Genomic DNA, 21,700 nt, shown 5'->3' with positions numbered 1-21,700 from the left:
GGGACACCAGGGGTGGGATGGGATGAGTCCCCAGGGGTGGGATGGGACCCCAGGGGTGGGATGGGACTGGATGGGACCCCAGGGCTGGGATGAGTCCCCAGGGGTGGGATGGGATGGGACCCCAGGGGTGGGATGGGACTGGATGGAACCCCAGGGTTGGGATGAGTCCCCAGGGGTGGGATGGGATGGGATGGGATGGGGCCCCAGGGGTGGGATGAGTCCCCAGGGGTGGGATGGGATGGGACCACAGTGATGGGATGAGTCTCCAGGGGTGGGATGGGACCCCAGGGGTGGGGTGGGATGGGACAGGATGGGATGGGACCCCAGGGGTGGGATGAGTCCCCAGGGATGGGATGGGACGGGATGGGATGGGACCCCAGGGGTGGGATGGGGCCCCAGGGGTGGGATGGGATGCGACCCCAGGGGTGGGATGGGATGCGACCCCAGGGGTGGGATGGGACCCCAGGGATGGGATGGGACCCCAGGGATGGGATGGGATGCGACCCCAGGGGTGGGACGGGACCCTAGGTTGGGATGGGACCCCAGGGATAGGACTTCAGGGATGGGATGGGTCTCCAGGGTTGGGATGGGATGGGACCCCAGGGGTGGGATGGGATGGGACCCCAGGGGTGGGATGGGACTGGCTGGGACCCAAGGGTTGGGAGGGGATGGGACCCTAGGGGTGGGATGGGATGTGATGGGAAACCAGGGGTGGGAAGGGATGAGTCCCCAGGGGTAGGATGGGACCCCAGGGGTGGGATGGGATGGGACTGGATGGGACCCAAGGGTTGGGAGGTGATGGGACCCTAGGGGTGGGATGGGATGTGATGGCACACCAGGGGTGGGATGGGATGAGTCCCCAGGGGTGGGATGGGACTGGATGGGACCCCAGGTTTGGGATGGGACCCCAGGGGTGGGATGGGATGGGACTGGCTGGGACCCCAGGGTTGGGATCGGACCCCAGATGTGGGATGCGTCCCCAGGGATGGGATGGGACCCCAGGGGAGGGATGGGATGGGACCTTAGGGGTGGGACGGGACCCCAGGGGTGAGACGGGATGGGACCCCAGGGGTGAGACGGGATGGGACCCCAGGGGTGGGACCTCAGGAGTAGGATGGGATAGGACTGGGATGGGAATCCAGGGGTGGGATGAGACTGGGATGGGACCCCAGGGGTGGGATGCGACCCCAGGGGTGGGATGGGACCCTAGGTTGGGTTGGGACCCCAGGGATAGGACTTCAGGGGTGGAATGGGTCTCCAGGGTTGGGATGGGACCCCAGGGGTGGGATGGGATGTGATGGGACCCCAGGGATGGGATGAGTCCCCAGGGGTGGGATGGGATGGGACCCCAGGGGTGGGATGGGATTGGATGGGACTGGATGGGACCCCAGGGGTGGGATGGGACCCCAGGGGTGGGATGGGATGTGATGGGACCCCAGGGATGGGATGGGATGCGATTGGATGGGACCCCACGGTTCGGATGGGACCCCAGGGGTGGGATGGGAGGGGACCCTAGGGATGGGATGGGATGGGATGGATGGGATGGGATCCCACGGGTGGGATGGGACCTCAGGGATCGGATGGGACCCCAGGGGTGGGGTGGGATGGGACCCCAGGGGTGGGGTGGGATGGGATTGGCTGGGACCCCAGGGGTGGGATGGGACCCCAGGGGTGGGATGGGACCCCAGGGGTGGGATGGGATGGGAGTGGGTGGCATCCAGGGTTGGGATGGGACCCCAGGGGTGGGATGGGATGGGACCCCAGGGGTGGGATGGGATGGGAGTGGATGGGACCCAGGGGTGGGATGGGACTCCAGGGGTGGGATGGGACTCCAGGGGTGGGACCTCAGGAGTGGGATAGGATAGGACTGGGATGGGAATCCAGGGGTGGGATGAGACTGGGATGGGACCCCAGGGATGGGATGGGACCCCAGGGGTGGGACGGGACCCCAGGGGTGGGACGGGACCCCAGGGATAGGACTTCAGGGATGGGATGGGTCTCCAGGGTTGGGATGGGATGGGACCCCAGGTGTGGGATGGGATGGGACCCCAGGGGTGGGATGGGATGGGACTGGATGGGACCCAAGGGTTGGGAGGGGATGAGACCCCAGGGGTGGGATGGGATGTGATGGGACACCAGGGGTGGGATGGGATGAGTCCCCAGGGGTGGGATGGGACCCCAGGGGTGGGATGGGACTGGATGGGACCCCAGGGCTGGGATGAGTCCCCAGGGGTGGGATGGGATGGGACCCCAGGGGTGGGATGGGACTGGATGGAACCCCAGGGTTGGGATGAGTCCCCAGGGGTGGGATGGGATGGGATGGGATGGGGCCCCAGGGGTGGGATGAGTCCCCAGGGGTGGGATGCGATGGGACCACAGTGATGGGATGAGTCTCCAGGGGTGGGATGGGACCCCAGGGGTGGGGTGGGATGGGACAGGATGGGATGGGACCCCAGGGGTGGGATGAGTCCCCAGGGATGGGATGGGATGGGATGGGATGGGACCCCAGGGGTGGGATGGGGCCCCAGGGGTGGGATGGGATGGGACCCCAGGGATGGGATGGGACCCCAGGGGTGGGATGGGATGCGACCCCAGGGGTGGGATGGGATGGGACTGGATGGTACCCAAGGGTTGGGATGGGATGGGACCCCAGGGGTGGGATGGGTCCCCAGGGGTGGGATGGGAGGGGACCGCAGGGGTGGGATGCGACCTCAGAGGTGGGATGAGACCCCAGGGTTGAGATGGGATGGGACCCCAGGGGTGGGATTGGATGGGACCCCAGGGTTGGGATGGGATGGAACCCCAGGGGTGGGATGGGACCCCAGGGGTGGGATTGGATGCGACCCTAGGGTTGGGATTCGATGCGACCCCAGGGTTGGGGTGGGATGGGACCCCAGGTTTGGGATGGGACCGAATGGTTGGGATGGGATGGGAACCCAGGGGTGGGATGGGATGTGACCCCAAGGGTGGGATGAGTCCCCAGGGGTGGGATGGGAGGGGACCGCAGGGGTGGGATGCGACCTCAGAGGTGGGATGAGACCCCAGGGTTGAGATGGGATGGGACCCCAGGGGTGGGATGGGACCCCAGGGGTGGGATTGGATGGGACCCCAGGGTTGGGATGGGACCCCAGGGTTGTGGTGGGATGGGATGGGAACCCAGGGGTGTGGTGGGATGGGATGGGAACCCAGGGGTGGGATGAATCTTCAGGGGTGGGATGGGATGGGACCCCAGGGGTGGGATGGGACCCCAGGGGTGGGATTGGATGCGACGCTAGGGTTGGGATTCGATGCGACCCCAGGGTTGGGGTGGGATGGGACCCCAGGTTTGGGATGGGACCCAATGGTTGGGATGGGATGGAATGGGACCCCAGGGGTGGGATGAGTCCCCAGGGGTGGGATGGAATGGGATGGGATGGGACTGGATGGGACCCTAGGGTTGGGATGGGATAGGATCCCAGGGGTGGGACCTCAGGGGTGGGATGGGATAGGACTGGATGGGACTCCAGGGGTGGGATGAGACTGGGATGGGACCCTCATTGTTCCTGTGCCCACACTGTGACCCTCACCATCCCTGTGCCCACACTGTGTCTCACACCATCCCTGTGCCCACAGCGTGTCCCCTCATTGTCACTGTGCCCACACCGTGTCCCACACCATCCTTGTACCGACATCGTGTCCCACACCATCGCTGTGCCCACACCTTGTCCCACACCATCCTTATGCCCACACCATGTCCGACACCATCCCTGTGCCCACACCGTGTCCCCTCATTGTCCCTGTGCCCACAGTGTGCCCTCACCATCCCTGTACCCACACCATGTCCCACACCATCCCTATGACCACACTGTGCCCCTCCCAATCCATGTGCCCACACTGTGGCCCCCCACCATCCCTGTGCCCGGACACCATGTCCCCTCACCATCCCTGTACCCACACCGTGTCCCCTCATTGTCCCTGTGCCCACACCGTGTCCCCCCACCTTACCTATGCCCACACTGTGTCCCCTCACTATCAATGTGCCCACACCATGACCCATAACATCCCTGTGCCGACACCATGTCCCTCACCATCCCTGTGCCCACACTGTGCCCCCACACCGTCCCTGTGCCCACACAATGTCCCCTCATTGTCCATGTACAGTGTCCCACACCATCCCTGTGCCCACATCGTGCTCCACACCATCCCTATGCCCATACCATGTCCCCTCACCATCCCCGTGTCCCCTCACCGTCCCCTTCTCCGCTCACCACCCCCGTGTCCCCGCACCTGCCCCACGCCCCGTCACCACTCCCTTGTCCCCTCAACCTCCCCTTCTCCCCTCACCATCCCCATCTCCCCTCACCATCCGCTGTGTCCCCTCACCAGTCCCATGTCCCCTCACCATCCCCGTGTCCCCTCACCATCCCCTTCTCCCCTCACCATCCCCGTGTCCCCTCACCAGCCCCTTCTCCCCTCACTATCCCCTTCTCCCCTCACCACCCCCGTGTCCCCTCACAATCCCCGTGTCCCCTCACCAGCCCCTTCTCCCCTCACCACCCCCGTGTCCCCTCAACATGCCCTTATCCCCTCACCACCCCCATGTCCTCTCACCTTCCCCTTCTCCCCTCACCACCCCCGTGTCCCCTCACCAGCCGCATGTCCCCTCACCCCCCCCGTGTACCCTCACCATCCCTGTGTTCACACTGTGCCCCTCACCACCCCCTTCTCCCGTCACCATCCCCTTCTCCCCTCACCATCCCCGTGTCCCCCCCCCATCGTGTCCGCAGCCCCCCGTCACCCTCCATCATGCCATGCCAATGCCCTCAGACAATCCTGAAGCTGCTGGTGACGGGCTGGGCGCCCTCTCGCACGCGGGTGCTGATGCCCATCCTGCAGTACCCGCTGTACTCGGCCACCATCGCCGAGCTGGGGGCCGTGCAGCTCGGCTACTACCTGGACGACGAACGCTGCTGGGCACTGGCGCTGAGTGAGCTGCGGCGGGCGCTGGCCGAGGGCCGCCGGCACTGCTGCCCACGGGTGCTGTGCATCATCAACCCTGGCAACCCCACCGGTACCCTGCGGCACCAAGGGCTGGGACGGGACCCCAGGGGTGGGATGGGATGGGATGAGATGGGACTCCAGGGGTGGGATGAGTCCCCAAGTGTGGGATGGGACTGGATGGGAACCCAGGGTTGAGATGGGATGGGACCCCAGGGGTGGGATGGGACCCCAGGGGTGGGATGGGATGGGATGGTACTGGATGGGACACCAGGGTTGGGATGGGATGGGACCCTGGGGATGGAACCCCAGGGGTGGGATGGGACCCTGAGGTTGGAATGGGACCCCAGGGATGGGACTTCAGGGTTGGGATGGGACCCCAGGGGTGGGATGGGATGTGATGGGACCCCAGGGATGGGATGAGTCCCCAGGGGTGGGATGGGATGGGACCCCAGGGGTGGGATGGGATGGGATTGGATGGGACTGGATGGGACCCCAGGGTTGGGATGGGACCCCAGGGGTGGGATGGGATGTGATGGGACCCCAGGGATGGGATGAGTCCCCAGGGGTGGGATGGGATGGGACCCCAGGGGTGGGATGGGATGCGATTGGATGGGACCCCACGGTTCGGATGGGACCCCAGGGGTGGGATGGGAGGGGACCCTAGGGATGGGATGGATGGGATGGGATCCCACGGGTGGGATGGGACCTCAGGGATCGGATGGGACCCCAGGGGTGGGGTGGGATGGGATTGGATGGGACTGGATGGGACCCCAGGGCTGGGATGGGACCACAGGGCTGGGATGGGATGGGACCCCAGGGGTGGGATGGGACCCCAGGGGTGGGACTGGATGGGACCCCAGGGGTGGGACTGGATGGGATTGGATGGGACTGAATGTGACCCCAGGGTTGGGATGGGACCCCAGATGTGGGATGCGTCCCCAGGGATGGGATGGGACCCCAGGGGAGGGATGGGATGGGACCTTAGGGGTGGGACGGGACCCCAGGGATGAGACGGGATGGGACCCCAGGGGTGAGACGGGATGGGACCCCAGGGGTGGGACCTCAGGAGTAGGATGGGATAGGACTGGGATGGGAATTCAGGGGTGGGATGAGACTGGGATGGGACCCCAGGGGTGGGATGCGACCCCAGGGGTGGGATGGGACCCCAGGGATAGGACTTCAGGGGTGGAATGGGTCTCCAGGGTTGGGATGGGACCCCAGGGGTGGGATGGGATGTGATGGGACCCCAGGGATGGGATGAGTCCCCAGGGGTGGGATGGGATGGGACCCCAGGGGTGGGATGGGATGGGATTGGATGGGACTGGATGGGACCCCAGGGTTGGGATGGGACCCCAGGGGTGGGATGGGATGTGATGGGACCCCAGGGATGGGATGAGTCCCCAGGGGTGGGATGGGATGGGACCCCAGGGGTGGGATGGGATGCGATTGGATGGGACCCCACGGTTCGGATGGGACCCCAGGGGTGGGATGGGAGGGGACCCTAGGGATGGGATGGGATGGGATCCCACGGGTGGGATGGGACCTCAGGGATCGGATGGGACCCCAGGGGTGGGGTGGGATGGGACCCCAGGGGTGGGGTGGGATGGGATTGGCTGGGACCCCAGGGGTGGGATGGGACCCCAGGGGTGGGATGGGACCCCAGGGGTGGGATGGGATGGGAGTGGGTGGCATCCAGGGTTGGGATGGGACCCCAGGGGTGGGATGGGATGGGACCCCAGGGGTGGGATGGGATGGGAGTGGATGGGACCCAGGGGTGGGATGGGACTCCAGGGGTGGGACCTCAGGAGTGGGATAGGATAGGACTGGGATGGGAATCCAGGGGTGGGATGAGACTGGGATGGGACCCCAGGGATGGGATGGGACCCCAGGGGTGGGACGGGACCCTAGGTTGGGATGGGACCCCAGGGATAGGACTTCAGGGATGGGATGGGTCTCCAGGGTTGGGATGGGATGGGACCCCAGGTGTGGGATGGGATGGGACCCCAGGGGTGGGATGGGATGGGACTGGATGGGACCCAAGGGTTGGGAGGGGATGGGACCCCAGGGGTGGGATGGGATGTGATGGGACACCAGGGGTGGGATGGGATGAGTCCCCAGGGGTGGGATGGGACCCCAGGGGTGGGATGGGACTGGATGGGACCCCAGGGCTGGGATGAGTCCCCAGGGGTGGGATGGGATGGGACCCCAGGGGTGGGATGGGACTGGATGGAACCCCAGGGTTGGGATGAGTCCCCAGGGGTGGGATGGGATGGGATGGGATGGGGCCCCAGGGGTGGGATGAGTCCCCAGGGGTGGGATGGGATGGGACCACAGTGATGGGATGAGTCTCCAGGGGTGGGATGGGACCCCAGGGGTGGGGTGGGATGGGACAGGATGGGATGGGACCCCAGGGGTGGGATGAGTCCCCAGGGATGGGATGGGACGGGATGGGATGGGACCCCAGGGGTGGGATGGGGCCCCAGGGGTGGGATGGGATGCGACCCCAGGGGTGGGATGGGATGCGACCCCAGGGGTGGGATGGGACCCCAGGGATGGGATGGGACCCCAGGGATGGGATGGGATGCGACCCCAGGGGTGGGACGGGACCCTAGGTTGGGATGGGACCCCAGGGATAGGACTTCAGGGATGGGATGGGTCTCCAGGGTTGGGATGGGATGGGACCCCAGGGGTGGGATGGGATGGGACCCCAGGGGTGGGATGGGACTGGCTGGGACCCAAGGGTTGGGAGGGGATGGGACCCTAGGGGTGGGATGGGATGTGATGGGAAACCAGGGGTGGGAAGGGATGAGTCCCCAGGGGTAGGATGGGACCCCAGGGGTGGGATGGGATGGGACTGGATGGGACCCAAGGGTTGGGAGGTGATGGGACCCTAGGGGTGGGATGGGATGTGATGGCACACCAGGGGTGGGATGGGATGAGTCCCCAGGGGTGGGATGGGACTGGATGGGACCCCAGGTTTGGGATGGGACCCCAGGGGTGGGATGGGATGGGACTGGCTGGGACCCCAGGGTTGGGATCGGACCCCAGATGTGGGATGCGTCCCCAGGGATGGGATGGGACCCCAGGGGAGGGATGGGATGGGACCTTAGGGGTGGGACGGGACCCCAGGGGTGAGACGGGATGGGACCCCAGGGGTGAGACGGGATGGGACCCCAGGGGTGGGACCTCAGGAGTAGGATGGGATAGGACTGGGATGGGAATCCAGGGGTGGGATGAGACTGGGATGGGACCCCAGGGGTGGGATGCGACCCCAGGGGTGGGATGGGACCCTAGGTTGGGTTGGGACCCCAGGGATAGGACTTCAGGGGTGGAATGGGTCTCCAGGGTTGGGATGGGACCCCAGGGGTGGGATGGGATGTGATGGGACCCCAGGGATGGGATGAGTCCCCAGGGGTGGGATGGGATGGGACCCCAGGGGTGGGATGGGATTGGATGGGACTGGATGGGACCCCAGGGGTGGGATGGGACCCCAGGGGTGGGATGGGATGTGATGGGACCCCAGGGATGGGATGGGATGCGATTGGATGGGACCCCACGGTTCGGATGGGACCCCAGGGGTGGGATGGGAGGGGACCCTAGGGATGGGATGGGATGGGATGGATGGGATGGGATCCCACGGGTGGGATGGGACCTCAGGGATCGGATGGGACCCCAGGGGTGGGGTGGGATGGGACCCCAGGGGTGGGGTGGGATGGGATTGGCTGGGACCCCAGGGGTGGGATGGGACCCCAGGGGTGGGATGGGACCCCAGGGGTGGGATGGGATGGGAGTGGGTGGCATCCAGGGTTGGGATGGGACCCCAGGGGTGGGATGGGATGGGACCCCAGGGGTGGGATGGGATGGGAGTGGATGGGACCCAGGGGTGGGATGGGACTCCAGGGGTGGGATGGGACTCCAGGGGTGGGACCTCAGGAGTGGGATAGGATAGGACTGGGATGGGAATCCAGGGGTGGGATGAGACTGGGATGGGACCCCAGGGATGGGATGGGACCCCAGGGGTGGGACGGGACCCCAGGGGTGGGACGGGACCCCAGGGATAGGACTTCAGGGATGGGATGGGTCTCCAGGGTTGGGATGGGATGGGACCCCAGGTGTGGGATGGGATGGGACCCCAGGGGTGGGATGGGATGGGACTGGATGGGACCCAAGGGTTGGGAGGGGATGAGACCCCAGGGGTGGGATGGGATGTGATGGGACACCAGGGGTGGGATGGGATGAGTCCCCAGGGGTGGGATGGGACCCCAGGGGTGGGATGGGACTGGATGGGACCCCAGGGCTGGGATGAGTCCCCAGGGGTGGGATGGGATGGGACCCCAGGGGTGGGATGGGACTGGATGGAACCCCAGGGTTGGGATGAGTCCCCAGGGGTGGGATGGGATGGGATGGGATGGGGCCCCAGGGGTGGGATGAGTCCCCAGGGGTGGGATGCGATGGGACCACAGTGATGGGATGAGTCTCCAGGGGTGGGATGGGACCCCAGGGGTGGGGTGGGATGGGACAGGATGGGATGGGACCCCAGGGGTGGGATGAGTCCCCAGGGATGGGATGGGATGGGATGGGATGGGACCCCAGGGGTGGGATGGGGCCCCAGGGGTGGGATGGGATGGGACCCCAGGGATGGGATGGGACCCCAGGGGTGGGATGGGATGCGACCCCAGGGGTGGGATGGGATGGGACTGGATGGTACCCAAGGGTTGGGAGGGGATGGGACCCTAGGGGTGGGATGGGATGTGATGGGACACCAGGGGTAAGATGGGATGAGTCCCCAGGGGTGGGATGGGACCCCAGGGGTGGGATGGGATGGGACTGGATGTGACCCCAGGTTTGGGATGGGACCCCAGGGGTGGGATGGGATGGGACTGGCTGGGACCCCAGGGTTGGGATCGGACCCCAGGGGTGGGATGGGATGGGACCCTAGGGGTGGGATGCGATGGGACCCCAGGGGTGGGATGGGATGGGATGGGACTGGCTGGGACCCCAGGGTTGGGATCGGACCCCAGGGGTGGGATGGGATGGGACCCTAGGGGTGGGATGGGATGGGACTGGATGGGAAACCAGGGGTGGGATGGGATGGGACCCCAGGGGTGGGATGGGATGTGATGGGACCCCAGGGCTGGGATGAGTCCCCAGGGGTGGGATGGTATGGGAACCCAGGGGTGGGATGGGATGTGATGGGTCCCCAGGGGTGGGATGGCATGGGACTGGATGGGACCCCAGGGTTGGGATGAGTCCCCAGGGGTGGGATGGGGCGCCAGGGGTGGGATGGGATGGGACCCCAGGGATGGGATGAGTCTCCAGGGGTGGGATGGGACCCCAGGAGTGGGATGGGATTGGATGGGACAGGATGGGATGGGACCCCAGGGGTGGGATGAGTCCCCAGGGGTGGGACGGGACCCCAGGGGTGGGACGGGACCCTAGGTATAGGACTTCAGGGATGGCATGGGTCTCCAGGGTTGGGATGGGATGGGACTGGTTGGGACCCCAGGGGTGGGATGGGATGGGACCCCAGGGGTGGGATGGGACCCCAGGGGTGGGATGGGAGGGGATGGGATCGGACCCCAGTGGTGGGATGGGATGGGACCCCAGGGGTGGGATGGGATGGGACTGGCTGGGACCCCAGGGTTGGGATTGGACCCCAGGGGTGGGATGGGATGGGACCCTAGGGGTGGGATGGGATGGGACCCCAGGGGTGGGATGGGATGGGACTGGCTGGGACCCCAGGGTTGGGATCGGACCCCAGGGGTGGGATGGGATGGGACCCTAGGGGTGGGATGGGATGGGACCCCAGGGGTGGGATGGCATGGGACTGGATGGGAAACCAGGGGTGGGATGGGATGGGACACCAGGGGTGGGATGGGATGTGATGGGACCCCAGGGCTGGGATGAGTCCCCAGGGGTGGGATGGGATGGGACCCCAGGGGTGGGATGGGATGTGATGGGTCCCCAGGGGTGGGATGGCATGGGACTGGATGGGACCCCAGGGGTGGGATGAGTCCCCAGGGGTGGGATGGGGCGCCAGGGGTGGGATGGGATGAGTCTCCAGGGGTGGGATGGGACCCCAGGGGTGGGGTGGGATGGGATGGGACAGGATGGGATGAGTCCCCAGGGGTGGGACGGGACCCCAGGGGTGGGACGGGACCCCAGGGATAGGACTTCAGGGATGGGATGGGTCTCCAGGGTTGGGATGGGATGGGACCCCAGGGGTGGGATGGGACCCCAGGGGTGGGATGGGACCCCAGGGGTGGGACGGGATAGGACTGGGATGGGACTCCAGGGGTGGGATGAGACTGGGATGGGACCCCAGGGGTGGGATGCGTCCCCAGGGTTGGAACTCCAGGAGTGGGATGGGACCCTGAGGTTGGGATGGGACCCCAGGGATGGGACTTCAGGGGTGGGATGTGATGGGACCCCAGGGATGGAATGGGACTCCAGGGATGGGATCTCAGGGGTGGGATTAGACCCTGAGGTTAGGATGGGACCCCAGGGATGGGATGGGATGGGACTGGGATGGGACCCCAGGGGTGGGATTGGACCCCAGGGGTGGGATATCAGGGATGGGATGGGATCCTGGGACTGGGATGGGACCCTGGGGATAGGACCCTGGGGCTGGGATGGGACCCTGAGGTTGGGATGGGACTTCTGGTACCAGGGCTGTGAGCTCCCAGTGCCCTCCCAGTCCCATTCTGAGACCCCCAGTGCTTTACTGGTCCTACTAAGACCTCCAAAACATACCCAAGAACTGGGTTGAGACCCTCCAAAAGCCATAGGAAGTGGGACTGAGTCCCCTCAAATCCATCAGGACTGGGGTGAAGGCCCCAAAACCCATCAGGAGCAGGGGCTAAGCCCCCCCAAACCCATCAGGAGTGGGGATGACTCTCCTCCCAAATCTATAGGGAGGCAGTTTGGGTCCCCCAAACCTATCAGGAGAGGGGGTCTAAGCCCCCCCATACCCATGGGAAACTAGACTGAGTCCCCTAAAACCCATCAGGAGTGGGGCTGAGCCCATACCCCAAACCCATAGGGAGCAAGACTGGGCCCCCAAACCTATCAGGAAAAGGGATTGAGCCCCCCAAAACCCATCAGGAGCAGGACTGGGCCCCCCAAACCCATGGTGGGAGTGGGACTGGACCCCCCCACTCCGCTATGCCAACCTCCCCCCTTCTCCCCCCTCCCAGGGCAGGTCCAGAGCCGTCAGTGCATTGAGGCCGTCATCAAATTCGCCTTCGAGGAGAGGCTCTTCCTCATGGCTGACGAGGTGAGTGGGACCCTCAGACTCGGGGGGTATGTGAGGTGGACCCCAACATCTAGGTAACCCCACCAGTTTCCCCCCTCCTCCAGGTGTACCAGGACAACGTGTATGCTGAGGGTTCGGCCTTCCACTCCTTCAGGAAGGTGCTGACAGAGATGGGGCCGCCCTACCTGGACTCGGTGGAACTCACCTCCTTCCACTCCATCTCCAAAGGCTTCACGGGCGAGTGAGTGACCTCCCACGGCCACCCCCACCCCAAGGTGGCCACCACAGGTCCTGGGGAGCCACAGAGTGGGGATGAGGATGGTGGAACCCCATGGGCCTCAAGGGTGGTGATGGAAAGAGGCTGGAGGTCCCGTGGGGTTGGGATGGTGATGCCATGGTCCTCTGGAGCCTATGGGATGGGGATGGTGATGCCATGGTCCTGTGGAGCCCACGGGGTGGGGATGGTGATGCCATGGTTCTGTGGAGCCCACGGGGTGGGGATGGTGATGCCATGGTCCTGTGGAGCCCACGGGGTGGGGATGGTGATGCCATGGTCCTCTGGAGCCTATGGGATGGGGATGGTGATGTACAAAGAGGCCCCGTGGGGATGTTTATTAGGGTGGTTCTGACGACAGGGAGCCTCCAGGGGCATCTGATGTCAGAGGGTCCTGGTGCCAGGGGGGAAACTCCTCACCTTGTCCCCCTTAAAAGCCCGTCATGGCTCGGGGTGGACAGTGTAGACCTCGACCTCACAGAGAGTGAACTGCTCCTCCCGGCCCAGGATGGTGACGGTGACGTAGCGGCCGCGGAGGCCGTGGCAGCAGATGGTGCTGAGCGACCCAGGACTGGCATCTGTGATGATGCCACAGCTGCAGGGAGCAAACCACAGAATCATTTGAGTTAGAAAAGCCCTTTGAGCTGCTGGAGCCCAGCCCTGAGCCCTCACCCTGCCACGGCCACCACTGACCCACAGCCCTCAGCACCTCAGCTCCAGGGCTTTGGGGTCCCTCCAGGGCTGGGCACTCCCCCAGCTCCCGGGCAGCCTGGCACAGGGGCTGACACCCCTCTCAGGGAAACAGTTCTGCCTCAGCTCCAGCCTCAGCCTCCCCTGGGGCACCCTGAGCCCCTTTCCTCTTGGCCCGTCACTCACTAGCTGGGAGCAGAGACCGACCTCCAGCTCACTGCAGCCTCCTGGTAGAGATTTCACCACCAAAACCCCAATATTCTATCTTTTTGTCCAAACACCACCACAAAAACACTACTTTTTTTCCCTCAAATCACCTCCCCAATTTTCCCCTCAGAACTCCACCAAAATCCCACTTTTTCCCCCTTAAAACTCCACCAAACCCCAACATTTCCCTTCAAAACTCACAAAAAGCTCACTTTTCCCCTCAAAACTACACCAAAGCCCAACTTTTTCGTCAGAACCCCACCAAAGCACCACTTTTCCCCTCAACACTCCACAAAAACCCATCTTCCCCTCAGAACCCCATCAAAAACCCACCTTTGCCCTCAAATATCCACCAACCCCCCACTTTTTCACTCCAAAATCCACTAAAAGCACACTTGTCATCTGAAAACACCAACAAAACTCCACTTTTCCCCTCAAAGCTCCCCCAAAATCCCACTGGTGCCTCAGAACCCCACCAATCTGCATCTTTTCCAACTCAGCAGAACTCCAACGTCCCTCTTTTCTCCTTAAAACTCTACAAAAAAACCTTTTTCTCCTCAGAATCCCACAAAAAAACGCACTTTTGCCCTCAAAAACCCACCAAATCTCCACTTTTTCACTCCAAGGTCCACTAAAACCACACTTTTCCCCTCAACACTCCACCAAAACTCCACTTTTCATCTGAAAACTCCACCTCCCGGAGCCGCGCAGGGACCGCAGCGTCTGGGGCTCAGATCGAACTTCCCGCTGCCGCCGCCCTTCAGCCAATAAGAAGGGAGGAAGCGATGACAGACACGGCGGCAGCCAATGGGCGGGCGAGGATGGCAGGCGGCACCTAGTAACGACGCCGGGCCCGCCTTCCGTGGTGAAACTCTCGCTCTGATTGGCGGAGGGGCGGTGCCGGGGTGCAGTGCGCATGCCTGGAAGCGCGGCCGTGAGGGGCCCGGCGGGAGCGGGGCGGCGAGCGGGAGGTGAGCTGAGGGGTCCCCGGGGACTGGGGGGCGTGAGGGCAGCTGAGGGGAATCCCGAGGATTGGGGGGCGTGAGGGCAGCTGAGGGGTCCCCCGGGATTGGGGGCGTGAGGGGAGCTGAGGGGTCCCCCGGGATTGGGGGCGTGAGGGGAGCTGAGGGGTCCCCGGGGATTGGGGGGCGTGAGGGCAGCTGAGGGGGACCCCGGGGATTGGGGGGCGTGAGGGCAGCTGAGGGGTCCCCGGGGACTGGGGGGCGTGAGGGCAGCTGAGGGGAATCCCGAGGATTGGGGGGCGTGAGGGCAGCTGAGGGGTCCCCCGGGATTGGGGGCGTGAGGGGAGCTGAGGGGTCCCCCGGGATTGGGGGCGTGAGGGGAGCTGAGGGGTCCCCCGGGATTGGGGGCGTGAGGGGAGCTGAGGGGTCCCCGGGGATTGGGGGGCGTGAGGGCAGCTGAGGGGGACCCCGGGGATTGGGGGGCGTGAGGGCAGCTGAGGGGGACCCCGGGGATTGGGGGGCGTGAGGGCAGCTGAGGGGGACCCCGGGGATTGGGGGGCGTGAGGGCAGCTGAGGGGGGCCTCAGGGATTGGGGGAGTGTGTGGGTAGCTGAGGGGGATCCCGGGGATTGGGGGGGCGTGAGGGCAGCTGAAGGGGACCCCAGGGATTGGGGGGGGTGTGGGCAGCTGAAGGGGACCCCAGAGATTGGGGGGGCGTGAGGGCAGCCAAAACTCCACTTTTCATCTGAAAACTCCACCAAAACTGCATTTTTCATCTTAAAACCCCACCAAAACCCCACTTTTCCCCTTAAAACTCCACAAAAACTCATTTTCCTTTCAGTGGACCACCAAACCCTCTCTTTTTCCCTCAGAATCACAAGACACCCCGCTTTTGCCCCAAATATCCACCAAACCCACACCTTACCACTCCAAAGTCCACAAAATCCCACATTTGCCCTTAAAAATACACCAAACCCACACTTTTAATCTAAAAACCCCACCAAAACTCCACTTTTCCCCTCAAAGCTCCTCCAAAATCCCACTTGTTCCTCTTAAGTCCACCAAATCCCCACTTTTCTTCTCAAACCTCCACTTTTCCACTTAAAACTCCACCAAAAAATCCATTTTCCCCCTCAGAATCCCATCAAAAATCCACTTTCGCCCTCAAAAACCCATTGAACAGCCAATTTTAACTCCAAGCTCCACCAAAACCCCACTTTTTCCCTCAACACTCCACCAAAACTTCACTTTCCCCCTCAAAGTTCCTCCTAATTCCCACTTGTTCCTCAGAAGTCCACAAATCCCCCACTTTTGCCCTCAAAACTCTGCCAAAACCCAGTTTTCCTCTCAAGACTACACCACAATCCCACTTTCTCCCCACAACACCATCAAAACCCAATTCTTTCCTCTCAGAATCTCACCAAAACCCCACTTTTGCCCTCAACACTCCACCAGAACCTTACTTTTCCCCTTAAAACCCCACAAAAACTCATTTTCACCTCAGATCCACACCGAAAACCTACTTTTACTCTCAAAAATTCATCAAATCCCCACTTTTTCACTCCAAACTCCACTAAAACCCCTTTTCTTCTCAACACTCCACAAAACCCCCACTTTTTCACTCCAAACTCCAGTAAAACCCACTGTTCTTCTCAACACTCCAAAAAAAAACCCACTTTTCATCTGAAAACTCCACCAAAACTCCACTTTTCCCCTCAGAACCCCATCAAAAACCAACTTTCACCCTCAAAACCCAACCGAACCTCCACTTTTCCACTCCAGACTCCACCAAGCCCGCACTTTTCCCCTCAGAACCCCACCAATCTCCACTGTTCCCCCTCAGCACACAACCAACCCCACTCTTTTCTCCTTAAAGCTCTACAAAAACCTTTATTCACCTCAGAACCCCACAAAAAAAAACTTTTCCCCTCAAAACCCCAAACCCCCACTTTTCCCCTCAGAACCCCACCAATCTCCACTGTTCCCCCTCAGCAGACAACCAACCCCACTCTTTTCTCCTTAAAGCTCTACAAAAACCTTTATTCCCCTCAGAACCCCACAAAAAAACACTTTTCCCCTCAAAACTCCACCAAACCCCCACTTTTCCCCTCAAAACTCCAGTAAAACCCACTGTTGCCCTCAAAACTCTGCCCAAACCCATTTTTCCCCTCAGAACCGCACCAAAAACTTACCTTTAGACTCAAAAATCCTCCAAATCGCCACTTGTTCACTCAGAACTCCACTAAAACCCCTTTTCTTCTCAACACTCCACAAAACCCCCACTTTTCCCCTCAGAGCTCCACTAAAATCGCACTTGTATCTCAGAAATCCACCAAACCCCCACTTTTCCCCTCAACACTCCACCAAAACTCCACTTTTCCCCTCAGAACCCCATCAAAAACCCACTTTCGCCCTCAAAACCCCACCGAACCTCCACCTTTCCACTCCAGACTCCACCAAGCCCGCACTTTTCCCCTCAGAACCCCACAAATCTCCACTGTTCCCCCTCAGCAGACCACCAACCCCACTCTTTTCTCCTTAAAGCTCTACAAAAACCTTTATTCCCCTCAGAACCCCACAGTAAAACACTTTTCCCCTCAAACCTCCACCAAACCCCCACTTTTCCCCTCAAAACTCCAGTAAAACCCACTGTTGCCCTCAAAACTCTGCCCAAACCCATTTTTCCCCTCAGAACCGCACCAAAAACTTACCTTTAGACTCAAAAATCCTCCAAATCGCCACTTGTTCACTCAGAACTCCACTAAAACCCCTTTTCTTCTCAACACTCCACAAAACCCCCACTTTTCCCCTCAGAGCTCCACTAAAATCGCACTTGTATCTCAGAAATCCACCAAACCCCCACTTTTCCCCTCAACACTCCACCAAAACTCCACTTTTCCCCTCCAAGCTCCTCCCAATTCCCACTTGTTCCTCAGAAATTCACAAACTCCCCTCTTTTCCTCTCAAAACTCCACCTTTCCCCTCAGAACCCCATTAAAACCCCACTTTGCCCCGCCGCCCCTCCCCATCCCCGCCCCCCGCAGCGGGCACCTGGCCGGGCTTCCTCCGCTGCTCCCGGAGAAAAGCCGCTTCCCAGCTCTTCAGCAGGGCCTTGACCTCCCGCTGCCGCTCCATGGCGTGCGGAGCGGGGCCGTTCCCCGGCCCGGGGGGGATCCGAGACCTCCCGGAGCCGCGCAGGGACCGCAGCGTCTGGGGCTCAGACCGAACTTCCCGCTGCCGCCGCCCTTCAGCCAATAAGAAGGGAGGAAGCGATGACAGACACGGCGGCAGCCAATGGGCGGGCGAGGATGGCAGGCGGCACCTAGTAACGACGCCGGGCCCGCCTTCCGTGGTGAAACTCTCGCTCTGATTGGCGGAGGGGCGGTGCCGGGGTGCAGTGCGCATGCCTGGAAGCGCGGCCGTGAGGGGCCCGGCGGGAGCGGGGCGGCGGGCGGGAGGTGAGCTGAGGGGTCCCCGGGGACTGGGGGGGGGTGAGGGCAGCTGAGGGGTCCCCGGGGATTGGGGGGGGTGAGGGCAGCTCAGGGGTCCCCGGGAATTGGGGGCGTGAGGGCAGCTGAGGGGTCCCCGGGGATTGGGGGGGCGTGAGGGCAGCTGAGGGGTCCCCGGGGATTGGGGGGCGTGAGGGCAGCTGAGGGGGGCCTCAGGGATTGGGGGAGTGTGTGGGTAGCTGAGGGGGATCCCGGGGATTGGGGGGGCGTGAGGGCAGCTGAAGGGGACCCCAGGGATTGGGGGGGGTGTGGGCAGCTGAAGGGGACCCCGGAGATTGGGGGGGGCGTGAGGGCAGCCAAAACTCCACTTTTCATCTGAAAACTCCACCAAAACTGCATTTTTCATCTTAAAACCCCACCAAAACCCCACTTTTCCCCTTAAAACTCCACAAAAACTCATTTTCCTTTCAGTGGACCACCAAACCCTCTCTTTTTCCCTCAGAACCACAAGACACCCCGCTTTTGCCCCAAATATCCACCAAACCCACACCTTACCACTCCAAAGTCCACAAAATCCCACATTTGCCCTTAAAAATACACCAAACCCACACTTTTAATCTAAAAACCCCACCAAAACTCCACTTTTCCCCTCAAAGCTCCTCCAAAATCCCACTTGTTCCTCTTAAGTCCACCAAATCCCCACTTTTCTTCTCAAACCTCCACTTTTCCACTTAAAACTCCACCAAAAAATCCATTTTCCCCCTCAGAATCCCATCAAAAATCCACTTTCGCCCTCAAAAACCCATTGAACAGCCAATTTTAACTCCAAGCTCCACCAAAACCCCACTTTTTCCCTCAACACTCCACCAAAACTTCACTTTCCCCCTCAAAGTTCCTCCTAATTCCCACTTGTTCCTCAGAAGTCCACAAATCCCCCACTTTTGCCCTCAAAACTCTGCCAAAACCCAGTTTTCCTCTCAAGACTACACCACAATCCCACTTTCTCCCCACAACACCATCAAAACCCAATTCTTTCCTCAGAATCTCACCAAAACCCCACTTTTGCCCTCAACACTCCACCAGAACCTTACTTTTCCCCTTAAAACCCCACAAAAACTCATTTTCACCTCAGATCCACACCGAAAACCTACTTTTACTCTCAAAAATTCATCAAATCCCCACTTTTTCACTCCAAACTCCACTAAAACCCCTTTTCTTCTCAACACTCCACAAAACCCCCACTTTTTCACTCCAAACTCCAGTAAAACCCACTGTTCTTCTCAACACTCCACAAAAAACCCCACTTTTCATCTGAAAACTCCACCAAAACTCCACTTTTCCCCTCAGAACCCCATCAAAAACCCAATTTCGCCCTCAAAACCCCACCGAACCTCCACTTTTCCACTCCAGACTCCACCAAGCCTGCACTTTTCCCCTCAGAACCCCACCAATCTCCACTGTTCCCCCTCAGCAGACCACCAATCCCACTCTTTTCTCCTTAAAACTCTACAAAAAACCCATTTTCCCCTCAAAACCCCACCAAAACCCCACTTTTACCCTCAAAAACCCACCAACCCCCCACTTTTTCACTCCAAGCTCTACCAAAACCCCACTTTTTCCCTCAACACTCCACCAAAACTCCACTTTTCATCTGAAAACTCCACCAAAACTTCATTTATACCCTCAAAGCTCCTCCAAAATCCCACTGTTCCTCAGAAGTCCACAAACCCTCCACTTTTGCCCTCAAAACTGCCAAAATCCATTTTTCCCCTCAGAACCACATCAAAAACTTACTTTTACCCTCAAAAATCCTCCAAATCGCCACTTGTTCACTCAGAACTCCACTAAAACCCCTTTTCTTCTCAACACTCCACAAAACCCCCACTTTTCCCCTCAGAGCTCCACTAAAATCTCACTTGTATCTCAGAAATCCACCAAACCCCTACTTTTCCCCTCAACACTCCACCAAAACCCCACTTTTCCCCTCCAAGCTCCTCCCAATTCCCACTTGTTCCTCAGAAATTCACAAACTCCCCTCTTTTCCTCTCAAAACTCCACCAAAACTCCACTTTTCCCCTCAGAACCCCATCAAAAACCCACTTTCGCCCTCAAAACCCCACAGAACCTCCACTTTTCAACTCCAGACTCCACCAAGCCCGCACTTTTCCCCTCAGAACCCCACCAATCTCCACTGTTCCCCCTCACCAGACAACCAACCCCACTCTTTTCTCCTTAAAACTCCACCAAAACCCATTTTTCCCCTCAGAACCACACCAAAAACCTACTTTTACCCTCAAAAATTCATCAAATCCCCACTTTTTCACTCCAAACTCCACTAAAACCCCTTTTCCCCTCAACACTCCACCAAAACCCCCACTTTTTCATTCCAAACTCCAGTAAAACCCACTGTTCTTCTCAACACTCCACAAAAAAAACCCACTTTTCCCCTCAACACTCCACCAAAACTCCACTTTTCCCCTCAGAACCCCATCAAAACCCCACTTTCACCCTCAAAACCCCACCGAACCTCCACTTTTCCCCTCAAAACTCCACCAAACCCCCACTTTTCTGCTCAGAACCCCACCAATCTCCACTGTTCCCCCTCAGCAGACCACCAACCGCACTCTTTTCTCCTTAAAGCTCTACAAAAACCTTTATTCCCCTCAGAACCCCACAGTAAAACACTTTTCCCCTCAAAACTCCACCAAACCCCCACTTTTCCCCTCAAAACTCCAGTAAAACCCACTGTTGCCCTCAAAACTCTGCCCAAACCCATTTTTCCCCTCAGAACCGCACCAAAAACTTACCTTTAGACTCAAAAATCCTCCAAATCGTCACTTGTTCACTCAGAACTCCACTAAAACCCCTTTTCTTCTCAACACTCCACAAAACCCCCACTTTTCCCCTCAGAGCTCCACTAAAATCGCACTTGTATCTCAGAAATCCACCAAACCCCCACTTTTCCCCTCAACACTCCACCAAAACTCCACTTTTCCCCTCAGAACCCCATCAAAAACCCGCTTTCACCCTCAAAACCCCACCGAACCTCCACCTTTCCACTCCAGACTCCACCAAGCCCGCACTTTTCCCCTCAGAACCCCACCAAACCCCCACTTTTCCCCTCAGAACCCCACCAATCTCCACTGTTCCCCCTCAGCAGACAACCAACCCCACTCTTTTCTCCTTAAAGCTCTACAAAAACCTTTATTCCCCTCAGAATCCCACAAAAAAACACTTTTCCCCTCAAACCTCCACCAAACCCCCACTTTTCCCCTCAAAACTCCAGTAAAACCCACTGTTGCCCTCAAAACTCTGCCCAAACCCATTTTTCCCCTCAGAACCGCACCAAAAACTTACCTTTAGACTCAAAAATCCTCCAAATCGCCACTTGTTCACTCAGAACTCCACTAAAACCCCTTTTCTTCTCAACACTCCACAAAACCCCCACTTTTCCCCTCAGAGCTCCACTAAAATCGCACTTGTATCTCAGAAATCCACCAAACCCCCACTTTTCCCCTCAACACTCCACCAAAACCCCACTTTTCCCCTCCAAGCTCCTCCCAATTCCCACTTGCTCCTCAGAAATTCACAAAACCCCTCACTTTTCCTCTCAAAACTCCACCTTTCCCCTCAGAACCCCATTAAAACCCCACTTTGCCCCGCCGCCCCTCCCCATCCCCGCCCCCCGCAGCGGGCACCTGGCCGGGCTTCCTCCGCTGCTCCCGGACAAAAGCCGCTTCCCAGCTCTTCAGCAGGGCCTTGACCTCCCGCTGCCGCTCCATGGCGTGCGGAGCGGGGCCGTTCCCCGGCCCGGGGCGATCCGAGACCTCCCGGAGCCGCGCAGGGACCGCAGCGTCTGGGGCTCAGATCGAACTTCCCGCTGC

The 21,700-nt window shown here is 60.8% G+C and overlaps 1 protein-coding gene across 1 annotated transcript in view; it reads left to right on the top strand.

Annotated features, from left to right (window-relative positions):
- LOC133625681 (leucine-rich repeat-containing protein 14-like) overlaps positions 1 to 21,700 on the top strand; it is a 49,563-nt gene that overhangs the window by 21,311 nt on the left and 6,552 nt on the right. Inside the window, 3 exon segments of the mRNA XM_061998849.1 lie at positions 12,177 to 12,256; positions 12,340 to 12,476; positions 12,947 to 13,031. Coding sequence (XP_061854833.1) covers positions 12,177 to 12,256; positions 12,340 to 12,476; positions 12,947 to 13,031 — 302 coding nt within the window.

This window comes from Colius striatus, chromosome 6, assembly GCF_028858725.1.
Source record: "Colius striatus isolate bColStr4 chromosome 6, bColStr4.1.hap1, whole genome shotgun sequence".
Taxonomy (NCBI): domain Eukaryota; kingdom Metazoa; phylum Chordata; class Aves; order Coliiformes; family Coliidae; genus Colius; species Colius striatus.
This window is presented reverse-complemented; position numbering and strand designations above follow the sequence as displayed.